This window comes from Barbus barbus (genome assembly GCF_936440315.1).
Source record: "Barbus barbus genome assembly, chromosome: 47".
NCBI classification, from domain to species: Eukaryota; Metazoa; Chordata; class Actinopteri; order Cypriniformes; family Cyprinidae; genus Barbus; species Barbus barbus.
The window spans coordinates 6,072,052-6,096,391 of NC_136725.1; the positions used below are offsets into that span (position 1 = coordinate 6,072,052).

At 38.1% G+C, this 24,340-nt stretch overlaps 2 protein-coding genes across 3 annotated transcripts in view; both read right to left on the minus strand.

Annotated features, from left to right (window-relative positions):
• rabgap1 (RAB GTPase activating protein 1) overlaps window positions 1-24,340 on the minus strand; it is a 92,093-nt gene that overhangs the window by 24,315 nt on the left and 43,438 nt on the right. The window lies entirely within an intron of this gene.
• On the minus strand, window positions 13,277-16,207 carry LOC306865578 (putative G-protein coupled receptor 21). Its single transcript, XM_079410277.1, has one exon. It carries the CDS (start codon window positions 15,438-15,440, stop codon window positions 14,394-14,396), a length of 1,047 nt encoding a protein of 348 aa, XP_079266403.1. The 5' UTR covers window positions 15,441-16,207; the 3' UTR covers window positions 13,277-14,393.

The following is a 24,340-nucleotide window of genomic DNA, read 5'->3' on the forward strand; positions in this document are numbered from 1 at the left end:
GCCAAAATATAAAGTTACACTGCAATATATAATGCAAAATGTGTTATTTCCATTCCACTATGAACACAAAATTGAAGTGCAAAAATAATGACAACCACATTTGTCTTTGCACAAACGGACCATCCAATCCTAAACTCTAGCCAATGGTTGAGCCAATGTTGCTGGTCCCCATTCACTTTGATTGTATATAGACAAATAAAGCACATTTGACTCCTGTCCACTAGGGGGCAGTGGATAGGACATGTCAAAAACCAAACACACATAATGCAACAAGATCTGTCCACTGGAACAGGGTGTTCTCACAAAGCAATGTGGACAATCTGGGGTGGACATGCATGTATGCGTGTGCTCAAGAGTGTTACCCTTCAGCATCACAGACACGCAGAGTATGTTGAATATCCCACAGGCTCAGCATATGTGCATGTACGAGTGTCAGAGGTATTAGTCCCATGCACATGGCCATCTAGCAAACCCAAAAGATCCTAGAGCTTCCTCAGTTTGCATTGTTCAGCTGAACAAACAGTGTTTTTCTTGATGGACCAAAACTGTACTAAGATCTTTTCTGCTTAATGCACAGTTCAGATGTCTTTTTTTATGAAGCTTGAAAGACTTGAAAGAACAGCTTAAAACTTCCTAAAAAAAATCTCCTTTTGTGTCACATAGAAGAAAGTATTTTCAGCAGGACTTCCAATTACCCATGTCTTTCAGAAACACAGATGACACAGATGAAAATCACAATCTTGTCCAAGCGTTTGGAACAAACATCTAAACCGTAAGCTGGTAGATGTGACTCCACAGAAGAACTGAGGACTGTTATCTTTCACTGGCTTACTTAATCACCCAATTAAGCCACTCAGAAAAGAACACATGATGTAATCGATACAAGAGCTCATCACAAGACTGAAAGAAGATGCAAAATGTCATGACAAATCCTGTGGGGGGTGCCGTGGGGATGATACTGAAAGCAAAAGACAGAGAGGGAGCCACATGCTCTGGAGGAGATGTTACATTACCACTCCACGGGAGTTCATTGCGATCCAATTTCAATCTATTTAATTTAAACAGGCTACTTGGGATTGTACTGTAAGTTCCTGCAGATTTGAATTATTTAAGATGTTGCTAAAAGGATGACGTGTAACTGAAGAAAGCAAATGTTCTAATTCTATTAATAGTTAGGATAGTTTGGTAACTGAACTGTTGGCGTCCATTGTATGGAAAAAAATACTATGGGAGTCAATGCTGGCTACTGTCAAATGTTTGGTTACCAACATTTCCCAAAATATCTTCTTGTGTTCTACAGAATAAAGAAATTCATACAAGTTTGGAACAACTTCAGGTAGAGTAAGTCTTGACAGAATTTTAATTTTTGGGTGAACTGTTCCTTTAAGATTTATGTATGAAGTTTGGCTGACAAAACAGTTTATTGCAAGCAACATAAATTGCACAGAAGAAAACTTTGTTTGGGTTGGTAAAACTAACTCTGCATGACCCCTCAAACCTACTAGAAATCAGTATCTGCTAACCTTTGTAGTCTGTATAATGTCCATGTAAAGTTTCCAGAACAACAACTTTCTAGATAGACACAAAAAACTAGATCACATTAAACTAGATCGCTCCCTTAATAAACAAAGTGTGAGCGCCTGGAGCTGCAGACTGTTGATGGACAGCCGCTATTTCTGTCACACTGCAAAACCAGCCACTTCACTTCCATTATTGCACCCGGTACATCAAAGCCAGCTAGTGATAGCACAAAAATGCTGAATTACTCTGGATGCTAAATTTTGCTCTCAAAACTAAGAGTCATAAACAAAGCTCAATGCAATGCTCTGTGTTTATTTCTGGCTGGGTTATATAGTAACAGTCAGTTCAACTCAAGCCATCCTTAAACTAGTAAAAAAAAAACTTCAGCAGAGTTGTGGATATTTGGGTTAACAGGGAATCAATTCAATTTACAACTCAAATTTTGGATTTAAAAGATTGATTTTTGCTCATTCAGAATGGCACAGTTAATTATCAGTGATTCTGTTGATCAATGGTTCCTTATTTTAATGCATTTTTGGATTATTTAAATATTTCTTGTAATGTATATTAGAAAAAATATGCAGAGAAACTACCAAAAGAAAACATTTTCTACATTAATATATATAGGCTGATTTTTAATACAATATACTTCTGCATATACTACTTTAAAAACTCAAACATTTCAGCATTTTTAATTCAAATATAGGTAGAAAAATAAAAACTAAAGAATATAGAGCCGTAAGGCTGCAGCTGCCGTTAAGTGTATCCCCTTTAAAGAAAAAAAACTATAAACAAAAATCTAGATAAACTAGTCCTCCTTACTAATCAACTAGTCAGATGATGTGGCCCATCCTTATAATGTACCAAACACACAAAAAATGTTAGAGAGTTACTTAAGCTTTGCAGCGTATGTCACAACACTCTAATAATAGAGTGTACTTTAATAACAGATTATATAAACATCTATTTGGAAGCTTGAGGGCAAACTGCTGCCTCTTTCTTTTGCAATTTCAAAAAACAATAATGCTAAATATTACATCATGCCCGTCAGTTATTACATACTCAAAAAAGTGACTCTCAGAGTACAGCTAAGGCACTGCGGGAATTTCTGGAACAGTGAGATTTGGAACAACTTGAGGGTAAGTAAATTTGGGTGAGCTATCCCTTCAAGTGAGAAGCATTCTGAACTATCTATCATAATTTAAGTTATTATTAAATGTGCTCTCTAATATCAGAGATACAAGAGGAGAAGGGTAATGACTCATTACTGCACATCTAGCACACATACACTTGCCTGAGCATGGGAAAAATCTTGGTCTTTCAGAATTCTGTTTCTCAACATCAAACATAACTCATAATTGCATTATATGCATGAACACCATTATATTAACATATATGCATTCAAAAATTAATGGCATCAATATAATTGATGTCACTATGCATAAAAAAAAAAGTTAAATTCTAATGGGGAAATACACTACTGTGCAAAAATCTGGAGTCTGAAAGATTTTTTTAGTTTTTTTAAAGAAGTATCTTATGTTCACCAAGGCTGTATTTTTTATTTAAAAAAATGCAATAAAACAGGAATATTCTGAAATATTATTACCAGTTCAAACAACTGTTTTCTATTCAAATATATTTAAAAATTTAATTTATTCTGGTGATGGCAGTGCTGAATTTTCTGAATTATTACTCCAGTCTTCAGTGTCACATGATCCTTCAGAAATCATTCTAATATACTGATTTGCTTTTTAAGGAAATTTTTCTAATTATTATCAGCAATGGAAACCTTGTGTTTCAAGATTTTATGATGGATAGAAAGTTCAAAATAATTTTTTTAATTTAAACATAAATCTTTTGTAACATTACGTGTATTTGCTGTCACTCTTAATCAATTTAATGTGTCCTTCCTGAAAAAAAAAAAATTTAATTCTAAAAAAAATTTAAAATACTGGCCTTAAACATTTGAATGGTACTGTAGATGGGACAGAACTTAATAAATAAATTATTATATTAATAAATCAAATGTAATAAAACAATTTATTGTAAAACTCTGTTATTTAAAGAAAATCTGTGAACAAAATACATATTTCACTTAGTTTAAATATCTGACTACACGCACACCAGACAAAGGATTTATCCTGGTAGAGATGGGGAGTCTCCTCTGGTTTTCCCAACTCTCTTCGGGTTATGTATGTCTGGACGGCAGAGTTCAGTCTGAATTCAGGACACCATGTTTTATTCATCCTCTTTCCAGCACAAGACTACAATCTTCTCCAAAAAGCATGATTAATATCAGTAGCCGCGCTCTACCTTTCTTCCATCACATTGAAAAATGGTGACAGAAGGAATGGAACAAGGCGATGAAAGCAAGGGAATATGTCGTTTGCTTTCATCGCACTTTTCCATTCCTTCTGTCACCATTTTTGATGCTCACAGAGTTGCCATAGGCGTTGTAGATCTGGGCCTCCAACGTACCTAATTCACACCATCCCACATGTAATACAAGTCAATCGCCACCTCCTAACAACGGTACCAAGACTAAAGCCCAGGAAATAACCTCCAGGGAACATCTGTTTTCCAAAGAAACGCCAAACAGACCGGCGTGCGTGAGTGCAAGGCGCTCGAAAGCGCTCCCACACATTTGCACTAACAGCGGATTCCTGCCTTAGTAAGCATACCCCTTTTCAAAGATTAATTACCCTCTCTTTCTATAATTGATGCTATGTTTATGTGGAAGAGAGGAGCCACTAAATAATGCATCTGCAGCCAGCAGCTCAGCTGACGTGCTCAGCAGCTACACAAACTCAGGCCGAACATGAGGCAGACTGACCCACCGCTCACACCAGCACCGGCCTGCAAGATGAGAAGACAATGGAAAAGGGTCTGAGAAGAAACTAGCAGAGGGTTATGTTGAATCCAGTGGACTAGAAGCAGCTAAAAATAGGTCAGTCTGAGATGTGAGCATAATCGAACCAGTCTGACTAGACTGCACCTTACCTGAAGCACGTCTCTGAGGAAGATCAGATCAGGCTCAGGATACAAGGTGATACAAAGTGTTTAGCCTTAGATTAGAGAAACCAACCACTGGGAAGGAAAGCAGCTCTAAATGTCCCAAGTTAATGTCTAAAAAAAAAAAAGAAAAGCTTTAAAAATATCCAGTTTAAAATGCAAAGAAATTTACTTTCAAATGGTCAAATGGTTTTGATAATGTGTTTAGAAATTTGAAAAAATTAAAAAAGAAAAAATGTCATGTGGTTTAAGGATGAAAAGAAAAGTAACATTTTCCCTGCACCTTAAATAGATGTACACATCAAGGTATATATCTCAAATGTTTTTTTCTTTTTTTAAAACAAGTGTCATAAATTTTTAGTTTATAAATATCAGTTAATATATTTTTGGGGGGTTACAGCTGTCAATATAATAGTCAGTTGTACCATATAATACAATATAATAGTCAGTTATAATAGACTACAGACAGTAGTTTTTCAAATATTTATAATATTTTAACAGCACTGTTTCACTGCTTATTTTTTCACCCTAATAAATAATAATAAAAGATGCCAAAATACCCCCAACAATCTTTACAAAGTATTTCATCCTTTTAATTAGATTTTTTTATTATTAATACATTTATTTCAAGACAGTTCTCCAAACTCTAAATATTATCAAAACTAATCATACCAAAGATATGTGGTGCATTTAAATCGCTGTATGTATGAATTGTATTTTAAATAAATAACTACACTAAATCTGTAAAAACAGGGCATAATGTACTATAACATATAAAGGAATATTTCCACACATATATATATATTTTTTTTTTTTTTTTTTTTTTTACAGGTATTTCATCAGCATTCTGAATTTTACACTGTATTGCACTGTATTGTTATTTTACAGATTGTTTTTTTTTACAATGTAAGTAAAGGACTAAAAAATAAATAAAGCAGCATTATGTCACTGACCCAAAAGTGGTCTTGAAAAGGTGATGCATGAGGAAATGAGCAGGAACCAAGCATCAGGTCTTTAGTTTAAGAGGTACACATTTCTTCCTCTCAAGCATTTCCATGAAAACGAACAAGAGGAATTAAAGAAAAGCAAGGATGCAAAGAATGGCAGGAAAAGATGAATAATAAACAAAGAATTAATGGATGAAGAATGCCATTTTTTTTCTTTCCGAAGGTTTTCTAAAACTCTCCTTCTCACCCTCCGTCCTGAAACTCCAGGAGGAGGAAGTCTGAACAGGTTCATGGGTTGCTGGGAAGACACAGTACCTGATGTCTCAGATAAGGAGCCGTATTATTGGTGTGCCAATATTAGGGAAAGTCATCCTAGACTCCGAGAAGTGCTAAGAAAATCATGGTGATGTAAGACTGTTTAAAAGTAGATCTGTGTGAACCTCTTGCGTGAGCGTGAAGCACAAAACATAACTTGTGCTGTGTTTCGACTGTGATGGTGAGATTGTGTGTGTGCTGGGGGAAGGCTGCTTCCGCAGGAAGCACTGTACCTTTTTTTTCTGATAGGCAACAATAGGCGAAAATGGCATTTTGTTTTTCTTGGGGGAGGTCTGATTATAAAAATATAGTGAGCTCGATGAAAGAGAGCTAGAAACTGAGGGTGGGTGAGTTGGTGGGTTCACTGTAGTCCAATCACTCCCTCACTAACTGGGAGGCAGGGAGGGTCCACATCCTCTTCCCTTCAACATATCACCCACTGAGCACATGTCAGGGAGAGCCAGCGCTCTCCAGGGTCTGTTACAAAACATTATTGACTGAAGAAAACTTTAATGAGACTCAATTGTACACTATATTATGTGAACAATAATTGTGGAAACTAAGCTAGGACACAGTGTTACACTGAAAAATACAGTATTTTTTTTACAGCCTTTTTTTTTTTGCTTTGAAAGGATATTTTTAAAATCTGACTAGCCAGATTAATCATTTCAAGCTCTTATAGCCAAGTAGACTCAAAATGTTTAATGCAAGAAGTAAAACACTAAAAATGTATTTCACTGAACGATCAAAATGATAATTAATCATATTCATTTAAATACACTAAATGACCAGAAATGATCTATGTGATCTACATGGTCTTTCTTCAAGAAACAAAAATTGTAATAATAAGTATAATAAAATCATGAATTATTCATGACTTCACAAAAAATTATGACTGCCAGAAAACCATTGCTAATTCACAATTTAACAGCAATTTATTCAAATATGGAATACCCTATGAAATACTTTTTTCATTTAATTTCCTTTTTTCCCCCCCGTTTAATTTTATTCAAATTCTGAATATTCCATTAATTTTCTGGATTCCATTTTAGTTATTGCATAAAATTTTCATAATCAAAAGCATCTCTGATTGACTGATTATATTAAAAAAATAATGTATTATAATTTTTTTCAGAAATACTGTGTTGTGGCGTTTACATTTTTCTGGGAAATAAATACTGATAAATATTTTTTTGGTAAATATTCCTTAAAAAATAGTTAAATAATAATTGTATTATCAGTAGTAGTACTATAATAACATTAAGTAATATATTTCTGTCACAGTTTCTTCAAGTTAAACCGAACCTTTATTTTAACAGGTTGCTGGGAAGACCTTTAAGTTCTACCTCAAACGCTGCAAAAATAGAGCTGTCAAAATCATCAAGGACTCTAATCACCCTGGTAACCGTCTATTCGCTTCCGTAGCCTGATGGCAAAAACTGAGAGACTTAGGAGGAGCTTCTTCCCCCAGGCCATCAGGCTCCTAAACTCTAACTCTGTGTCATAATATCACTTGACTCCATGTAAATATCACTATATCAATAAGCTATTCATAATTTTTTCTACCTCATATTGCAGCTATTTACATACCCTGTACAACTTTTTTTCACATTTGTTTTTTGCACATTCCTCTTTATTACTATTTAAGTCAACAACATACTGACCTGCACATTTATATTTACATTTATATTTTTTATCTTTTATTTTATTTTATTCTTTAATTTTTTCTACTTTTCTTTTTCTTAATATTGTATTCTGTATAATTGCACTGTCCTTGGAGCGGACCTGACCTACATTTCACTGCTGGTTATACTCTGTATAATTGTGTATGTGACAAATAAAAATCTTGAATCTTGAATCTTCTGTTTGCATATGATATGACAATATTTTTTTCTCAAATGTAATGGTCAAATGCTCATGAAGTGACTCTCAGAACAGTTCTAGAGATCATGTTCATGTGTTCATATACTCGTACATTAAGGCAGCAGAGGCTGACAACACTGTGAGCGTCACGCATGCTTCAGTACGAGTGTAGTAAACTAATCCACGTGTCTGCTCCATTCATTCACAAAGAAACACGTAGAACATGCAGGATTCATATCTAAATGGGATTTTTGCAGCTTCCCGTTTTGATTTAAGCATTCTGACCTACTTTTGATTTATCCACCCAAAATTCGACAAATGACATGACATTCCACGTTATACAGCAAATTAAATTTTTATGACTGGATTCTGCGATTCTGCATCGCGTAAATCATAGGGCCCTACTGTGAAATATCATGGTTTCGAAATTCAGCTCCACATAATCATATATTAAACATTAAAGGGGACCTATTATGCAAAAATCACTTTTATAAGGTGTTTGAACACAGTTGTGTGGCCGCAGTGTGTGGAAACAACCAGCCTATTATGGTCAAAATCCCCCAATGTCAGCGCCAAAGAGGCTTTTAAGGTTGTGTTTTGGGATGCACTAACGAACATAGGAGTCCCCATAGAGTCCCTCCATCTGAGCCGCTGAGGACACTGTGGTTAAGTTTAATTGTCTAAGGAAATGTCCCGGAAAAAATCGGTGAAGTCCCCATTACGTGTAGGGATCAATACCAACACTTTGTGCGCAGACGTCAGCTCCAGACAAAGTAAGTATCACGTGTTTGTTTTCCAAATTGCCCTTCTGAAAGAGCTTCTTGGCACTCTGTAAGGCTAATGCTGCTAAAGCTCCCATTGTCTCTGTCTGTTTTCACTGGTGCTGCCTTCATGAATGATCGTGAATAGGAATGTGGTAGTTAAAAGTTGCATATGAAAGCAATGTGAGTCGATCGCTTGAGTTTGTTGAGCTCATAATCACAAGTGGGACTTATAAAGTTTGTGATAGCATGCCAGGCAGCATGAAACCAGCTATGTTGTTATTTTTATCGCTCTGTGCACCCATCTGTGTAATTCATAAAGACGAATTTATTATGCACTGTACAATCAGATGACTGACTTTGAAACTGAGTATGTTTTCTGTAAAGATAACAGGCTTGTACTAATAAATAGGGGAATGTTTATTTGCAAAGGCTAGCACTGCTAATGCGGGAGCTTGAGCTTTAGCTCCGCCCTCTTCTCCGGGAGCAACAGCTCATTTGCATTAAAGCAACATACTCAAATACAGCGCGTTTTGGCTCATACCCTAAAAGTGGCAGTTTTAATAAGCTATAAAAAATTATCTGTTGAGTATTTTGAGCTAAAACTTCACATACACACTCTGGGGACATCAGAGATTTATTTTACATCTTGTAAAAAGAGCATGGGTCCTCTTTAACTATGTATGTTGCATCACGCAGCAGGTTGGACAGACAAATTGCTTGTCGCTGGAACCTTGTTGCATTGCTTCTGGCTAGAAAATGTTCAAAATTAATACTACTGCATAATAAAAGGCTCTTAATGATTTGTTTTCTTATATGATTTTTTGTTTTAAACTCATTCAAATTGATGCTTCTGCAATGTTTGGTCTTCTAGCTTGACAAAACCTTGTGTAGACATGTAAATGTTAAATTTGGTGAGATCTAAAGCAGAGAAATTATGCAACATCAAATAAGGTCATGAGAACTTACAGTACTTATGAAAACAAAGACAATTCTGACTTTCAATACGTCACAGAAAACTAAATGTTTAATTTGGCACAACTGTACTTGACCAATAAATGTATGATGTTTTTCCATTTTTACAGTGACGTGTACTTTTGATGTTAATTTGCCAATGAGATGAACAAGTGCTAATGCAAGTAATTACCAACCAAAGATGATTATTAATGTACTGTCACATGAATACAGTCACCATACACACACACGCACAATAACAATAAGCATTCAAACATGATAGGATAAGATCACATTTATTTCCTCAGTGCAGATATACCAGAATATAAATATATTATTGACAATTATTTTCTAAAACTTGACATCATTACAAAATTTGCGGCACACCACATTAGTACCTCAGCTACAGCCCTACACACCAGACAACTTGTTGATATGCCGAAGAAAATATGGAGAAGAAGATCAAGTTTTCTTTCAGTCAAATACATTGTTAATACCAAAGACTTTGCAGTGCTTTCATATTCTTTTTATAAGAATTGAAATACAATTTGGAATGCATTAAAGTGAAAGGCGAAAAACAATTCTCTCCAGTTAATCAAATAAAAACCAGACACACTTACAGGAGGGCAAGATCATGAGCAATTCATTAAGGAGCCTGGCTCAGCAATTTAACTTTTAAAACATACATGATTAAACTCAAAGACGCCTAGCACAATCAACACAAAGTTACAGAGAGGAGTGTGTGTTTTTGTGCACGGAGGGGTGTGTTCCTCAGGGAGAAAACACACTGTTCCAGCTCAGCCCTCCATTTTCTGCGATGGCAGGGGCCGACTGGGTCCTGCGTCCTAATATAGCACAGTGGAGAGCAAGTCATCTTGGGAGATTTTCTCCCTTGAGAGCACTAGCCCTTGACTTTGATTTCAAGAACAGAGCAGTTTTCCCACAGGAAAGAAAAAAAGAATGCTTTGGCATCATAAGGAGAACAAAAACAAAAGCTCTCTAGCATCAAAATGTCCCAAAAGTTGAAATGTTTCCTCCAGCTTTTACCCATGACAGAAGTACCATCATCTATGAAGCAAAACATGCAATGTTGACACCCTTTAAAGCCCGACTCACACTGTGCGATTTTGGCCACGATTTGGTCGTCTGAGACAAATTTTGAAAATCCTAAAATCCTAAAAGATTCCTATAATCCTAGGCTAAAATCGGTTGTCTAGATCGCTGGTTTGACATGTTCACCGACAGCCGATTAATGGCCGTTGCGATCAATTTTTTCCTCCGATTAAATTCTGGCAGTGTCAGAAGATTTCAGACACTTTCCTGCAGTGTGACATCTCCTACGACGACCGTCAAACCAAGAACCAATAGGAGCACTGAACCTGATGACGCAATTAGCGCAACAACTTCAACTTCGTTATTTGTAAAAACAATATATGTACAAACTAAAGTTTACTTAAAGTTTATTTATTAAGGGGCAGGATGTTTAAACTCGAATAACAAAATTACCTCAAGTTCGCTCTGTAGAACCGGAAGTCCATAAAGTCCTCTTTTGCCCAGCCATGACTTGCTCCACACACGTCGTCTTTTTTGTTTTGTTTTTTTTAACATCAAAGCATGTAATTAATAAAACTAACGCTACACGTTGCTGTTGTTTGCTAGCTACCATTATAGCGAAAGAACGTGGGTCACGTATTGATGACGTCAAACTCCGGACAAGTCTTCTTGAGTACGTCCGTTTTTGAAAAAAAAAAAAAAAAAAAAGTACGTCCGTTTTGTCGCGTCTTGACTGTCGTACAGTCTGACATTAAGACAACTGTGATCCTACAGTCTGACATGGGGATCATGTTCGTACAGTGTGACAAACAGCAATCGCAAAAGACTTTTAAAAATCGCACAGTGTGAGCCCGGCTTTAGGCAACATTAGAGCCTCATTCTCATTTCAAAACATACAATTCCATTTGTAGTACATAAAACCAACATACAATCTTACTTACAATATCCTTCAGACAGCAGAAATAACCAATATCTACAGCATCTGAAAATACAGATACGCATGCTTCAAGATTTGGATTTTCACAGCAATTTAAGCAGAAAACCCAACTTCAACTTCATTTTTATAGAAAGAATTAACTGTCGACCAATGGAAAAAGACATCAGAATCAGAGCAACAAATGGATGGTTTCACAAAATTCAACCGTTCCGAATGGTTAATACACAACCGAGGCAGTTTCTCAAGCATGACCATCAATGGCTGGCCGTTTAATTTAATCTGATTCCTTTAAATGAACACGGGGAAGGTTTCTTAGGACGAGAGGGAGGAAGCAGTCTTGGGTGAGTTCAGAGATCCAGGGGCATTAAAAAGTCCAAAAAGCAATCAAGACGAATGCTAAAAACATGCGTCTTTGTTCTGTTTAACGCACATACACATCCATGCACGTGTGCACGCACACATGGTCATGTGCGATCAATAAAGCGACGGATGGGTAAATGGCTAACAAATTCTTTCAGCTCTGGTTCAAAAACAGCACTATGCCAGAGGCCGCAAGATCAAGATCTACATTTGAACAAACAAACTGGGACACTTGGAAAAAATAAAAGCCCTTTTTCTATTGTGTGTGATATGTTTTCTATCACTCTCTAAATCTATCTAGTGAATGGAAGTATTGCACGGCGCCCTGCCATGACACGGCAGTTCAGACTTTATGCGTCTCCTATCAAAATCTTGACCAAACACTTAAAGACACATAGTCATAAGACACTTCTTCACGTCACAGTATTACAATTATGAAAGCAAGTCTTCAGTTATTAACTGAAGTGACGCGGCATATAAACAAGATCCATTGCTGACAGTCATAAAACTTGTTTTGGTGATATAATGAGGGCATTTTTCCATGGTGTCATACAAAAAAGGTATTTGGGAATATGTCACAAGACACAACCCTCTCCAATGGAAAACATTCTCTTATAACAATTTAAGAGAAGGTAAAGGTCATAAATACTATTAGATTAAATACAAAGAGGAATGCAAACTGTTTTTATAATAAACATCTTACTACAAACAATCAATCCATTCGACAACAATTCATTAATACATTTTGTGGTTCCTCTATATATATTAAAAAAATAAAAATAACAATTCCATCAGAGAACACCAATAAATATTGATACTTTGGTCAGCTATGAGGACAAAGCTATCTGCATAAGAAATAATTTTTAACAGTACCATCCAAATGAGCGAATTCATGATCACAGCATGAAAAAAGACAAAGGGCATGCTTTTCAATGCCCTCAATTTTCTTGGCACCTCCACATATGAATTATGTACATGTATCTATGTCATAAAGATAAATAGTACAGCGCAGTAAGATGCAGTTCATTGTTGTTCTGCTTTTTTGTGTGTGTGAGCACATGCAGACTCTTCAGAAACATCTGCTATAAAACTTTGACCTCTGCATCCTGATATATCAGTTTCAGCAGCTTTTCTTCTGATGTCCATTTTATCCATCAAGTGTCCTAATTTGAATACAACAATCTTTTTGGTTCTTGCCCACATCAGCAACCTTTACCACTGCGGCCTTGTTCATCTTAAGGATCCTGTGATGGAATTAAGCAACTAACATCTGTTACGGTCACGTGTTTCTGTGTTGTGCTTAACTGCATTATACAATATTTGAAGTGTGATTGTGCGTTTGGACAATGCACTTGGACAGATGTTCCCCATTCCCCTTAACCATTCATTCCTACCATTTAAACACATTGTAACCAGTGGAAGCGAACCAAGCATGGCAAGAGAGTTGCACACGACTGACACTTCAGGGCAGAGGGCAAGTCCAAAAGTCATTCTGTCCAGCAGATACTCCAGCAATACTCCAAGTAGTCAAACTGTTTTTTTTTTTTCCAAAATGATTTACAGTTAGCCTTTAAGAATTGATGCTATGGGTGGGTTCCAGCTAAAAATTTAATCTCCAGTGTGATCAAGGTTTAGAAATGAGTCAGGAAGAATAAGTAGTCTGTTTGCTGTTGTATTAATGCGTTTTTTGACGATGGTGTCCTCTGACTGGAGGCGTGGTTATGTAATCCCTTCATGGCTTTAAATAAGCAGAAAATGGGAAGTCCATGTAATCATGGCATTGCTTGAGGGCTGGGGTCGATTTCTGCTCTTTGGAAAAACAGCTTTTTAAAAAATCCAATTGTGATTGCTGAAGGTCAAGACTTGTCATGGATCCAAAGACAAAAAACACTAGCACATTCTTCCACTTAGAGCAGGGTAGTGATCAGATTATCCCCAGAAATTCCGAGGCAAGACTCGGATATTACTAGTAAAAACAAATAAGATCATGAGTCCAAAACCAGGTAAGCCCTTAGAAATGCTTTAAAGTATTTGTCCAGAAGTAATTTTAACATCTATATTATTTAAGGTTTTAGATCAGTCTAACAGGGATCTTTCTTTTTTTTCCCTACATATGAACAAATGTGAGCCAGTTAACAGGAGAAACAGAGACTACTTGTTCTCATTCTTCCTGCCACATGATCAGAAGTAAAAGTCAACAGTCCACAAAGGCCAGTAAATTTGCCACAAAGTCACTGAAAGACATGAGTTTGCCTTCAAGAAGACATTTACTGAGCAGACAGCTCAACTCAGTCTTTGCTTTAATGTCACTAATAAAAACTATGCTTTTTGCATACAGACAATATTTAATGCAATCTAAAGACTTCACAATCACAAGAATGAGATTTTTCTACTTTCCTCATTGCTTAATTCATCCTTGCAGCAAAAATGGCTGAGAATGGTATATACAAATACCGATGAGAATAGCCCACTCTCGCATAGCTGTCCACTTCATCTTTAATGACCAAGGTCAAGGGTCCATTTCTTGCTGTCAGGTAATTCTGTAACTTGCCCCACCTGGCTTGAACTGGGACAGTGCACAGATGCCAAGACAAATCTTCAGTATCTACTTGTAACTTGACATGACCCTTGACATCAAAATCAAGCTCACTATCTTGCCAAAAGATGGCGTTACACATGGCAAGCAGGGCGCGGAGGTGCTGGTGGATCTCCTAGGGGCTTCTTGGTGTCGCTACGTTGCAGACAAAGCAGGCAGAGGCGCTTGAGGCCTTTGCGGAAGGCGCTGTTTGACAGGCTGTAGATGAGACAGTTGCAAAAACTATTGCTAATTGCTAGCCATGTGGTCAGAAATGAAACAATGGCATGGTGGTATATCCCTGCGCTCTCTAGTAAAAAGTAAATGATGTAGGGTAACCAAAGCAGGTAGAACACACTGGTGATACGGAAGAGCACAGTGGCATAGCGTTTGTCCGTGCAGGCTTGCTCACCCGGCTCAGGATCCTGTGGGCCGAAGCGAGCCCTCCGCTCGCTGATCTGCCGAGTGTGCTGCCGACAGATCCGAAAGATATGGGCATAGGTGAAACAAACGGTGAAAGCAGCTGGTGCGTAGAGGGCTGCAACAATAAACGCGGTAAAAAGGGGCTGGGTGTCCCAGGTGGAGCACCATTTAAATACATCACCGTGGTATCCTGGCTTGCCCCAACCAAAGAAAGAGGGCAAAAAGATGAGTGCAGAGTACAGCCAAATAAGGGCAATGCAAGTGCGAAGACGGCAGGGTGTGACCAGAGCAGTGTAGGAAAGAGGTCGGGTGATGGCAACATAACGGTCAATACTGACGCATGCCAGAGAGGCCATGGAGACGCTCTTCAACACGCAGACCATGTAGCTAAAGACCATGCAGGTGAGTTTCTCGTTCACACCCTCCAGATGGTGCAGGAGGGACAGAGAGGGGATAAGACAGCTGACCCCAACCAGAAAGTCTGCATACGCCATAGTCTGTATAAAGGAGCTAGTGGTATGGTGGCTGAGTAGCGGGGCACAGTGGAAAACAAAGATAACCACCAGGTTCCCGGAGATGATGAGCACTGTCAAGAAGAGAACAACAGCTACTTCCAGCAGGCAAGTGTTGAAGATCTGAGAGTAGCCAATGTCCAGGAGGCAGAAGGTTTCTGTGCTATGGTTCAACTCAGTTGCGTTCATCTTGTTTAGGGTGCGCATGGGCGCACAATTAGGGTGCTAGTTCCTTGGGGGCCCAGCTCAGCAAAGGCTGCCCACAGTACGGCTGACATGGGGGAGGTGTCCGTGCCAGGTGCCTTCCATATCATCAGCAACATGAGCCGCAGGTCCACAGCAATCCTTTCACCAGAGCACACACATGCAGCGACAGTATCCTGAGGAGAGTCACTTACTACAAGCTGTTGAGGAGGGTAGCTTAAATTCCGGATCAAGCCCCAGCAGTAGAGGACATAAACACCACCCTATTTTATCAGTCCCCCACCTTTCCGGGGAGAAGCACAGCTGCGCCTGAACGGGGCAGGCAGCTGCAGGCACAGGAAAAAAGCAGAGGAAGCGGAGTCCTTGCCACTCTGATCATAAAAGTCCCAGTTGCTCTCACACAGTTATTAGTCTGGAGGATTACACACAGCAAAGCAGCGCTGGAGATTCCCCAAAATAACGTAGTCAAATTGTTTATTTCTTCAAATCCCAAAAAATGGGATTGTATGATGTAATCCAGAGTCTGATGTCTTTGCAGCAACTTCAGTCTTCTGTCAAACGAAGACTGGGGAATCTCTTCAGCGTGTGCCGGGCACCCAGCTCCCTCACATCAACGTGGAGGAAGTGTGTGTGATCGAGGATGAAGGAACAGCAAGTGGTGATTGGCATTTCAAACAGAGCAGGGGCTCTCCAGAGAGAAGCCAGCGTCTGGAATGTAAATGAAGGATAGAGTGGTGTGATGCAGAAAGCAGTCTCTCTCTCTCCTCTGTGGCACTGATACATCCTCTCTCCTTCCTTCCCTCTCTCCCTCCCTCTCTCCGCTGCAGCAGGAGCACTCAAACTCCTCCTACCCTTGGCTCTAGCCAGTGAGCAGATGTCGGTGCACGATCAGAGAAGAGGCATCCCCCTTCCCTTGTCAATCCATACACTCCTTCACCCCGCTCACCCCACCTTTTCGTCTCTCACAAATTATGACAAAACTCATATCATGTGCTTTATAATTCCTTTTCATTCTATTCCATCACAAATTCAATGCAACATCCCTCCCACGTACTCACTCTCTTCTCCCCCTCATATACTGACACATGCAAAAAAAACAAAAGGAGGCCAGAGTGTCGCCATTTCCAAGGTCCCAGAAATAACCAAGTGCATACATTTCTTATTAGATCAACTAAAACTTTTCATGGCATCATAATTTAAATTCTACTTTATTGTGGCTCCTATGTTAAAGGGATAGTTCACCCCAAAATAAAAAGTCTGTCATTAATGACGTAAGACCTTCAGAACACAAATTAAGATATTTGTGATGAAATATCAATATATATTGAAGAAATCTGAGGTCTTACGGGTTTGGAACGACAAGAGGGTGAGTAATTAATGACAGTTTTCATTTTTTACCAACAAAGGTCCTTCTATACACATTAAGAAGCATTAAATCAGATGCACTCATTTTTCTTGTGCATTTGTTTCATGTATTAGCATGTTCTCAGATGGATTAAGTTCAAAGGTGACATTGGAGATGTCAACTGGCATGTTGTTAGAATCCATGCATGTGGGCAACTGAATTACCAATTGTGATATGATTTGTGCCAGTCTGGTTTTGTGAACGTTGACCATACAGATTTACTGAACTCTCGAGTCTTTCCCGAACACAAATGGACCTGTTTCCATTTATATCACCTTTATTAGTCCCTGTTCCCTGTCACCTCGGTAATATTAAAACTATAGCACCCCTTCAGTCTCCTTTCATTCTTTCACTGACAGAATCTGCAAACACTCACACACAGTCCCCACTTTCACGCATCCCCTCAGCCAGGCACATGAGGGGCTAAAAATAGGCCCAACTTGAAAGGCGGGGAGCAGACGACACTGGGCTCATCCATTAGGAGGAGGACAATGAGGAGGAACGGAAGAAATAAAGAGGAATGGAAGGGCTGAATGCAGAGATTGAATGAGGCGACAAAGATAAAGAAACACAGACCTTAGAGTAAACAGCATATTTAATTTGACAAAAATGAGGCTGTGAAGGATGGAAATACAGTTTCTTCAATGACACCATTGCGTTCCTGCGTGTCAATCATTCTGGTAAACCACTGAAGCACTCATTATCAGCAGACTGTCAACGCCAAAACACAGGTCTGTGATGTAATTTAGATATGACCCATGATGACCATATAATCCACAATTTGATTGGTGCAAGAAATTCAAAATTAAATAAATACAAATATTTTTTTTTTATCATAATCCTCCACTTGCTCTGCCTCTACAGCATGTTGTTGCAAGCCCTCATATTTTTCAACCAATTTTCACATCCTACATTTCTTTCTAGTTCAATATGCTTCTTCTCTTACACGATCAATCACAATACATAACAATAGAGGTAAAATGCATCTCAAATACTTTTGTATTGACAAGAATGAACAGAACTTTTTCACAGTCTACATGGCGAATGAAACCGTCTATTCTAACTAAGGTCTATAGGAGAAGATAAGAGAAAGCTATCCCTATAGAGACGGGAAGGTGTTAGCCAAGTCCAGCCTGACTCAGCTGCTCTGTGAAAACACAGCAAACACAAACAGCACATACACATTCCTTCATATAGTGAGACAGCAGCTTTACATCAGTAGTCAGCCAAACTCTCAACCTCACAAACCTGGACATCGCTGCTGTGGCAGAGACCAGCCAGAATCCTGCTGTATAGACCACCCACAGCCTTCCTCCATAAACCCTGCACAATCCCTTGGGTCTAGACAATTCAGCGTGACATTAACCCCACAGAGCAGCGACGCTATTTTTGTACAGACAAGTAAGCTACTATTTGCCATATTAAAAGGTCTTCTATTGAACACAATGAAGCTCGAGAGTATCTGTTCCCTATTTTGTTAAGTCACGCCTGGCGCAGAGACGGATATTTATTGTGGTGTGTTTAGAATGCCGGGACTTGAAGTGAGAAGAGGTGCAGGCTGCCGCAGACTAACAGGCCAGGCTTTGTGTTAGCCGTTTGTTTTTATTCACCGCATGGGGTGGTGTGTGAGGAGTGTCTAGAGAAATCTGTGTGTATGTCTGACCTCTGCGTCTGTGTTTATGGACACTGGAACATCTGGTAATAGTATGAGCCAAAGAAATGCAGCCCAACAAACATGCTCGGGTGTGCAGATGGGTGCAGAGTGAACCAAGGATCCAAAATCTGATGCTTGTTAACATGTCAATGGCAGACAATTTAATATTCGATTAACAATAACAGGAACTAGAGCCATATGAATGGAGACTGACTGGAGAGTCCATGCCAGTTTGCGGTGCATTGAACTGAGTTGATTGCATTTGCAAAGTCACCACTTAAAACACTTAAAGCCCCATCAACACTGCTTATTTTGCATGTTCTATTGTCCCATTTTTTTGTCCATTGTCCCAAATTTGTCCCATTTAAGGTTTTGAAGTTTCGACTAATGCACCGATGACCTGAATCAGGAGTGTCTGATTAAGGACACATGTAAAATGTGCAGTGTTGGTGGGGCTCCAGGAACGTGGTTGGGAATGGGAACCACTGGTTTAAAGCATGTTGGGACCAACTTAAAGCTGATCTACCTTAGCCTAAAACTTCAAATGGTCTGTTCAGCAGCAAAATCAACCATGCATGAATACTAGACATTTTAAGCACAATAAACCTTGACAAAGGACTCTTTCAATTTCAGAACTCTTTCACAAGTTTTTCGCATCAATTGTCTTGATCTATGACTAAAGTTAACACAAACAGCTGAGAAAGAAAACACATGTGTATCAATATATTGGATCCGTGTATCTCTTAAGGTGACGACAGACTAATATTCCTGCTGCTGTTTGTATCTATAATGTTAATCAAGCAACAAAAGAAAAAGAAAATCGCTCACTGATCTTGACCAACTTTAGTAGCTTTATTAAGGATAAATGTATGAATGTTTAATTAATATAGTGCTTCACTTTTATATTTTGATTGCTTTATTCAGTTTCTATATGACTTGAATCCTACTGTCAGACCTACTGTACCTAAAAACAATTTCATTTGTGTCTTAATTTTACTGCAGATGTAGATAAAATAACGAAAATCACTACATGATAGAAATGATCGTGAAAATCCTATCATGAAATAAGATTTTGGCCAAATTTCCCACCCCAGCTCATGCCCTTTTATCCTTTTAGCGTATTCAGCGTATAGCGTTTTTGTCTGGCATCGGTTCAGTAGTAGTATTGAGATATTATTTAGTCAGGTATCGTACCAAAGTCAAACTTTTGGTATTGTGACAACACTACCCTAAATTAATAAAGGGAGGTTCACTCACAAATCCAAGTTCTGTCATCATTTACTCCTTATTTTATGACTTCATGTCATTCCAAACCTGTTGGTCTTAATTAGTGGAACACAAAAGAAGATATTGTGAAGAGCGTTTCAAGTGTTTTTGTCCACACAGTGAACACCAGTGGGGTCCAAAACAACCCTGAACCACAATGACTTTCAGTATATGGACAAAAACAACACAGACATTTTTCCAAACATCATCTTTTGAGTAATTTCACACCCAACCATCTGTCATTTTTATAAACCTCACATTTTAACAGTACTGGTACTGTACCTGTCACTTCCATGGAAACAAGTGTAAATAAATGAAAAGTCATTGGGGTTTGAAAGAGTGGTAGTACTTGAGTAATACATGGAAAAGGTGAAGGCGCTCAGTAAATCTAGTCATCACTCAAGTCCTGATGTTGAGACGTGTCCTGTATTTATGACCCAGCCCTGGTGAAAATCAACACTCGTCTTAATCCAGCCATTTGGCCCAGATATTTCAGAGGGAGGCCTGTCTCTCAAAACACTGGAAATTCTATATTTCTCACTAAAATGTTTATTGAAAGCGGAGACAGACTGTTTCATCAATGTCACTTTGTTGCTTAACTTGCCGTAAGCGTTGAACTATAGAGCAGCCTGCCAGTTCCGTGATAACAACTCAAAATAGAAATGTGGGCCGTCAATGCCTCCATTGAATTAAACACAATGGAAAAACTCTGAGAGCATGGCTATTCTTTGTGCGACGCTTTTAAGAAATGAATCACCATGGTTCCCAGGCATCAACCACAAACACGCACGTATAAAGCAAAGCATAAGGAAAATAGAGAGCATTTGTTGTTACAAAAAAAAGTTCACAACTTTCCTGGTTCATCATCTGTCATTATTGAAAGAAATATATATTAGTGACAGCTGCAGCTTCTGAATTGGCTATGAGGTCAAGAAAACTAATTAATTACTAATTACGCAATGTGAGAGGAACGTGTGGTTTGCGGTGTAGCTTTCACTCAAAGCCTATGAGGGTTCATTTTAGTGCTAGGAGGGCAGACGGTGAAAAGTGCAGGTCTGTGATAACTAGATGAGTGGAAACAAGACCTTTCATCGCGGCCTTGCTATAAAGGCTGTCTGCGAGTCATCTTAGCGAAGGTTGCAGTCTAGGTCTGTCCTGTATAATCTCCTCTCATAATAGAAATGTAGCAATACTAAAAACAATACAATGCATATAAAAATAGCGTTTTTCATTAAACTCTATTAACTAAAGATTAACTAAAATACTAACACGATCTCACGACCAATTCATACGTATTTTACGTGGTGGATGATTCGTATGAATTCATACGACCACGCTCGTACGATTTTGTATGATTTGTCTAGACCCCAGTAGGTTAAGGGGCGGGGTTAGGGGTTGGTCAATCGCACAAATTCATACTAACTGTGCAACTGAGTTCATTGAATGTGGTCGTACAAATTCATACGATGTTTGCTAAATCGCTTGTAGTAGTAATTCATACGAATTTGTACGACTTCACTCGTACAAACTCGTAAATTTTACGTACGATTTAACAAAATTAAAAAGTCGTACAAATTCGTATGAATTACTACATCAAGCGATTTAGCATAAATCGTATGTAGGTACGTAGGTCGTACAAATTCGTACGAATTAGCCACCTCGTAAAATATGTAAGAATTGCTGTGAGATCGGGTTGAAAATATTAGTATGCAATAAATAATATATGCTAAATTTGTAAATCAATACTGCTTTATTATTCATATAATATAATATTTTAATTATTTTTAAAATGTAAAATTTTAAATGTAAAATTTGAGAGAGTATGAATAGTAAAAATGCTAAATAATTTTTTCTTATTCTGTTGAAGATGAGAGAGTTTTGCTTGATAAAGCACACTTTTGAGCATTATATAGATATTATAAATATATATATTATGATAGGCTATAAAATGGCATATACAATATAATACAAAACCCAGACTATTTCTAGGAAGCTGATGATAAGTAAACTACTCCTCACTTAATCGGTGCCACACTGTGGATTTGAACATCCAGAGAAAACTCCAAACCATCTTTTTTTTTTTTTTTTAAATAAGTGTTTTTTCCTAAATCCTGAACAAAGAAATCTTTGAGTATTCACAGTATTCATTCAACTCCATGTGTCGCAAGAGCTGGCAAAACCTGCTCTTGTCATGAGCAATTCTTCTTAAACACAAATGATAAGTCTGGACCACTACATAAACATGTGCCGGTCTTCAGCGTTGCCAGTACTGGATCAGGACATTTTCATGGATATTATTTACTGTTACACAATACTGTTCTGTTTTCATGTAATGAAACTTTGTATACAAGACATACAAAACTTTGACATAATAGAGATGAACGGTGGAAAAGGAATGAGTTTAAGTTTTGGCAGCATTCTCTAAAGAAGGACTTTGGTGATACAAAAGTGGGTTTGTTTGGCTTGGTATGGCTTAAAGGAACACTCCACGTTTTTGGAAATAGGCTCATTTTACAACTCCCCTTGAGTTAAACAGTTGAGTTTTACCGTTTTTGAATCCATTCAGCCGATCTCCTGGGTCTGGCGGTAGCACTTTTAGCTTAGCTTAGCATAGATAATTGAATCTGATTAGACCGTTAGCATTTGGTCATCAAAAATGACCAAAGAGTTTGAATATTTTTCCTATTTAAAGCTTGACTCTTCTGTAGTTACATCGTGTACTAAGACCAACAGCTAGGTAACTAGTTATGATATAGCTATTCTAGCCATTTAGGCCTAGAAAAATCGCAATTTTTCATTTTCCGTTAATCTTAGTACACGATGTAACTACAGAAGAGTCAAGCTTTGAATAGGAAAATTATCTAAACTCTTTGGGGATTTGAGCGAGATGCTAACGGTCTAATCCGATTCAATGATCTATGCTAAGCTAAGCTAAAAGTGCTAGAGAACACGGTAAAACTCAACTGTTTAACTCTTGGGGAGTTGTAAAATGAGCCTATTTCCAAAAACGTGGACTGTTCCTTTAAGAAACAAACCTATAGGTGCAGGAGCTGCCCAGCACGGCTGTTGTCCTAACAATCTCACACACACTCAGTGTGTACATCAAGTTTATTTGGACTTTGGGGTGGGTGGGAGAGAGGAACATCTTGTAGCCACCTGGGACCTCAGTGCTGCGGGATGTTTTCTTTACATAATCACAGCTGACATGGCCGTGCCCAGTGAAATCACTGTGAGCATGTAGCTTAGCTAACAAAAAAAAGCCTTTGCCTCAATACGGCTATGGCTGTTCCATGGATGTTTCAGGAAAATTAACCTGTTAGTGTTATTAATGTCCAAAATTAAGTACAAATTTAAGTTTTTGCCACACCTGCCAATTACCAGAATTAAATGTCATATTTACTTTATTTTTAATGTATTTCATAATTGCATATTTATTTATTTTAATTAAAGATGCACCACTATCGAAATTCTGGCAGATAGTGATAACCCTATATTGACTTTGATATTTTTTTAATTACATAACTATTTCAAATTTTAAATTAAGTTACAATTTTGGATAAAAAATACAATAAACCTGAATAACTGAAATAAAATCAATCAATAAAATTAGCCATCACATCATTGTAACGAAATATGAAAGACAGATCTCTTCTAAAGACATTTAACAATGTTATTAAATTATCATTGCTATTAAAAATGAACTCTGAATGAGCGCTAGACAACAGCAAAGTAATGTGAAAGTAAGGGGAATGAGCATACACAAGTAAATACAATTTAAATAATACATTTAAATCAATCAACCAGTCAATCAATAAAATCACCAATATGGAACCAATATATTGGGCATTCTAAATATCATTTTATCATTTGATTTTCATTTCATCTTAGTAAGCAATATTCAACATATTTGCAAAATGGATTAATAAACTTCTGATGGTAATTTTTTCCACATAAACCGTTTCCATTTTGCGGTTTGTAATGCTTTGTTTTGAATCACTTTGATAGTTGCCTCACTTCTTCCGCTCCAAATCACCATTTCTCTCTAGAAATGCATGAATTGCGGTCACTTCTGTCATTGCAAATCACTGCTGGTGTGAACGTCCCTTGACTTGAAAGTGAAGTGAAGTAGTGAAGTGAAGTGACATTCAGCCAAGTATGGTGACCCATACTTGGAATTCGTGCTCTGCATTTAACCCATCCAACGTGCACACACACAGCAGTGAACACACACACACACACCGTGAACACACACCCGGAGCAGTGGGCAGCCATTTATGCTGCAGCGCCCGGGGAGCAGTTGGGGGTTCGGTGCCTTGCTCAAGGGCACCTCAGTCGTGGTATTGAGGGTGGAGAGAGCGCTGGACATTCACTCCCCCCACCTACAATCCCTGCCGGCCCGAGACTCGAACCCGCAACCTTTGGATTACAAGTCCGACTCTCTAACTATTAGGCCACGACTTACGCCCAGTGGGTGAAGTTCAAGCCTTTTCTAGACACACAAGATAAAGGAAGCCACAATAAACATTGTAAAGTGCAGTGAAGAGCAAGTCCTTAACGAGGGACAACCAGCTTTCACAT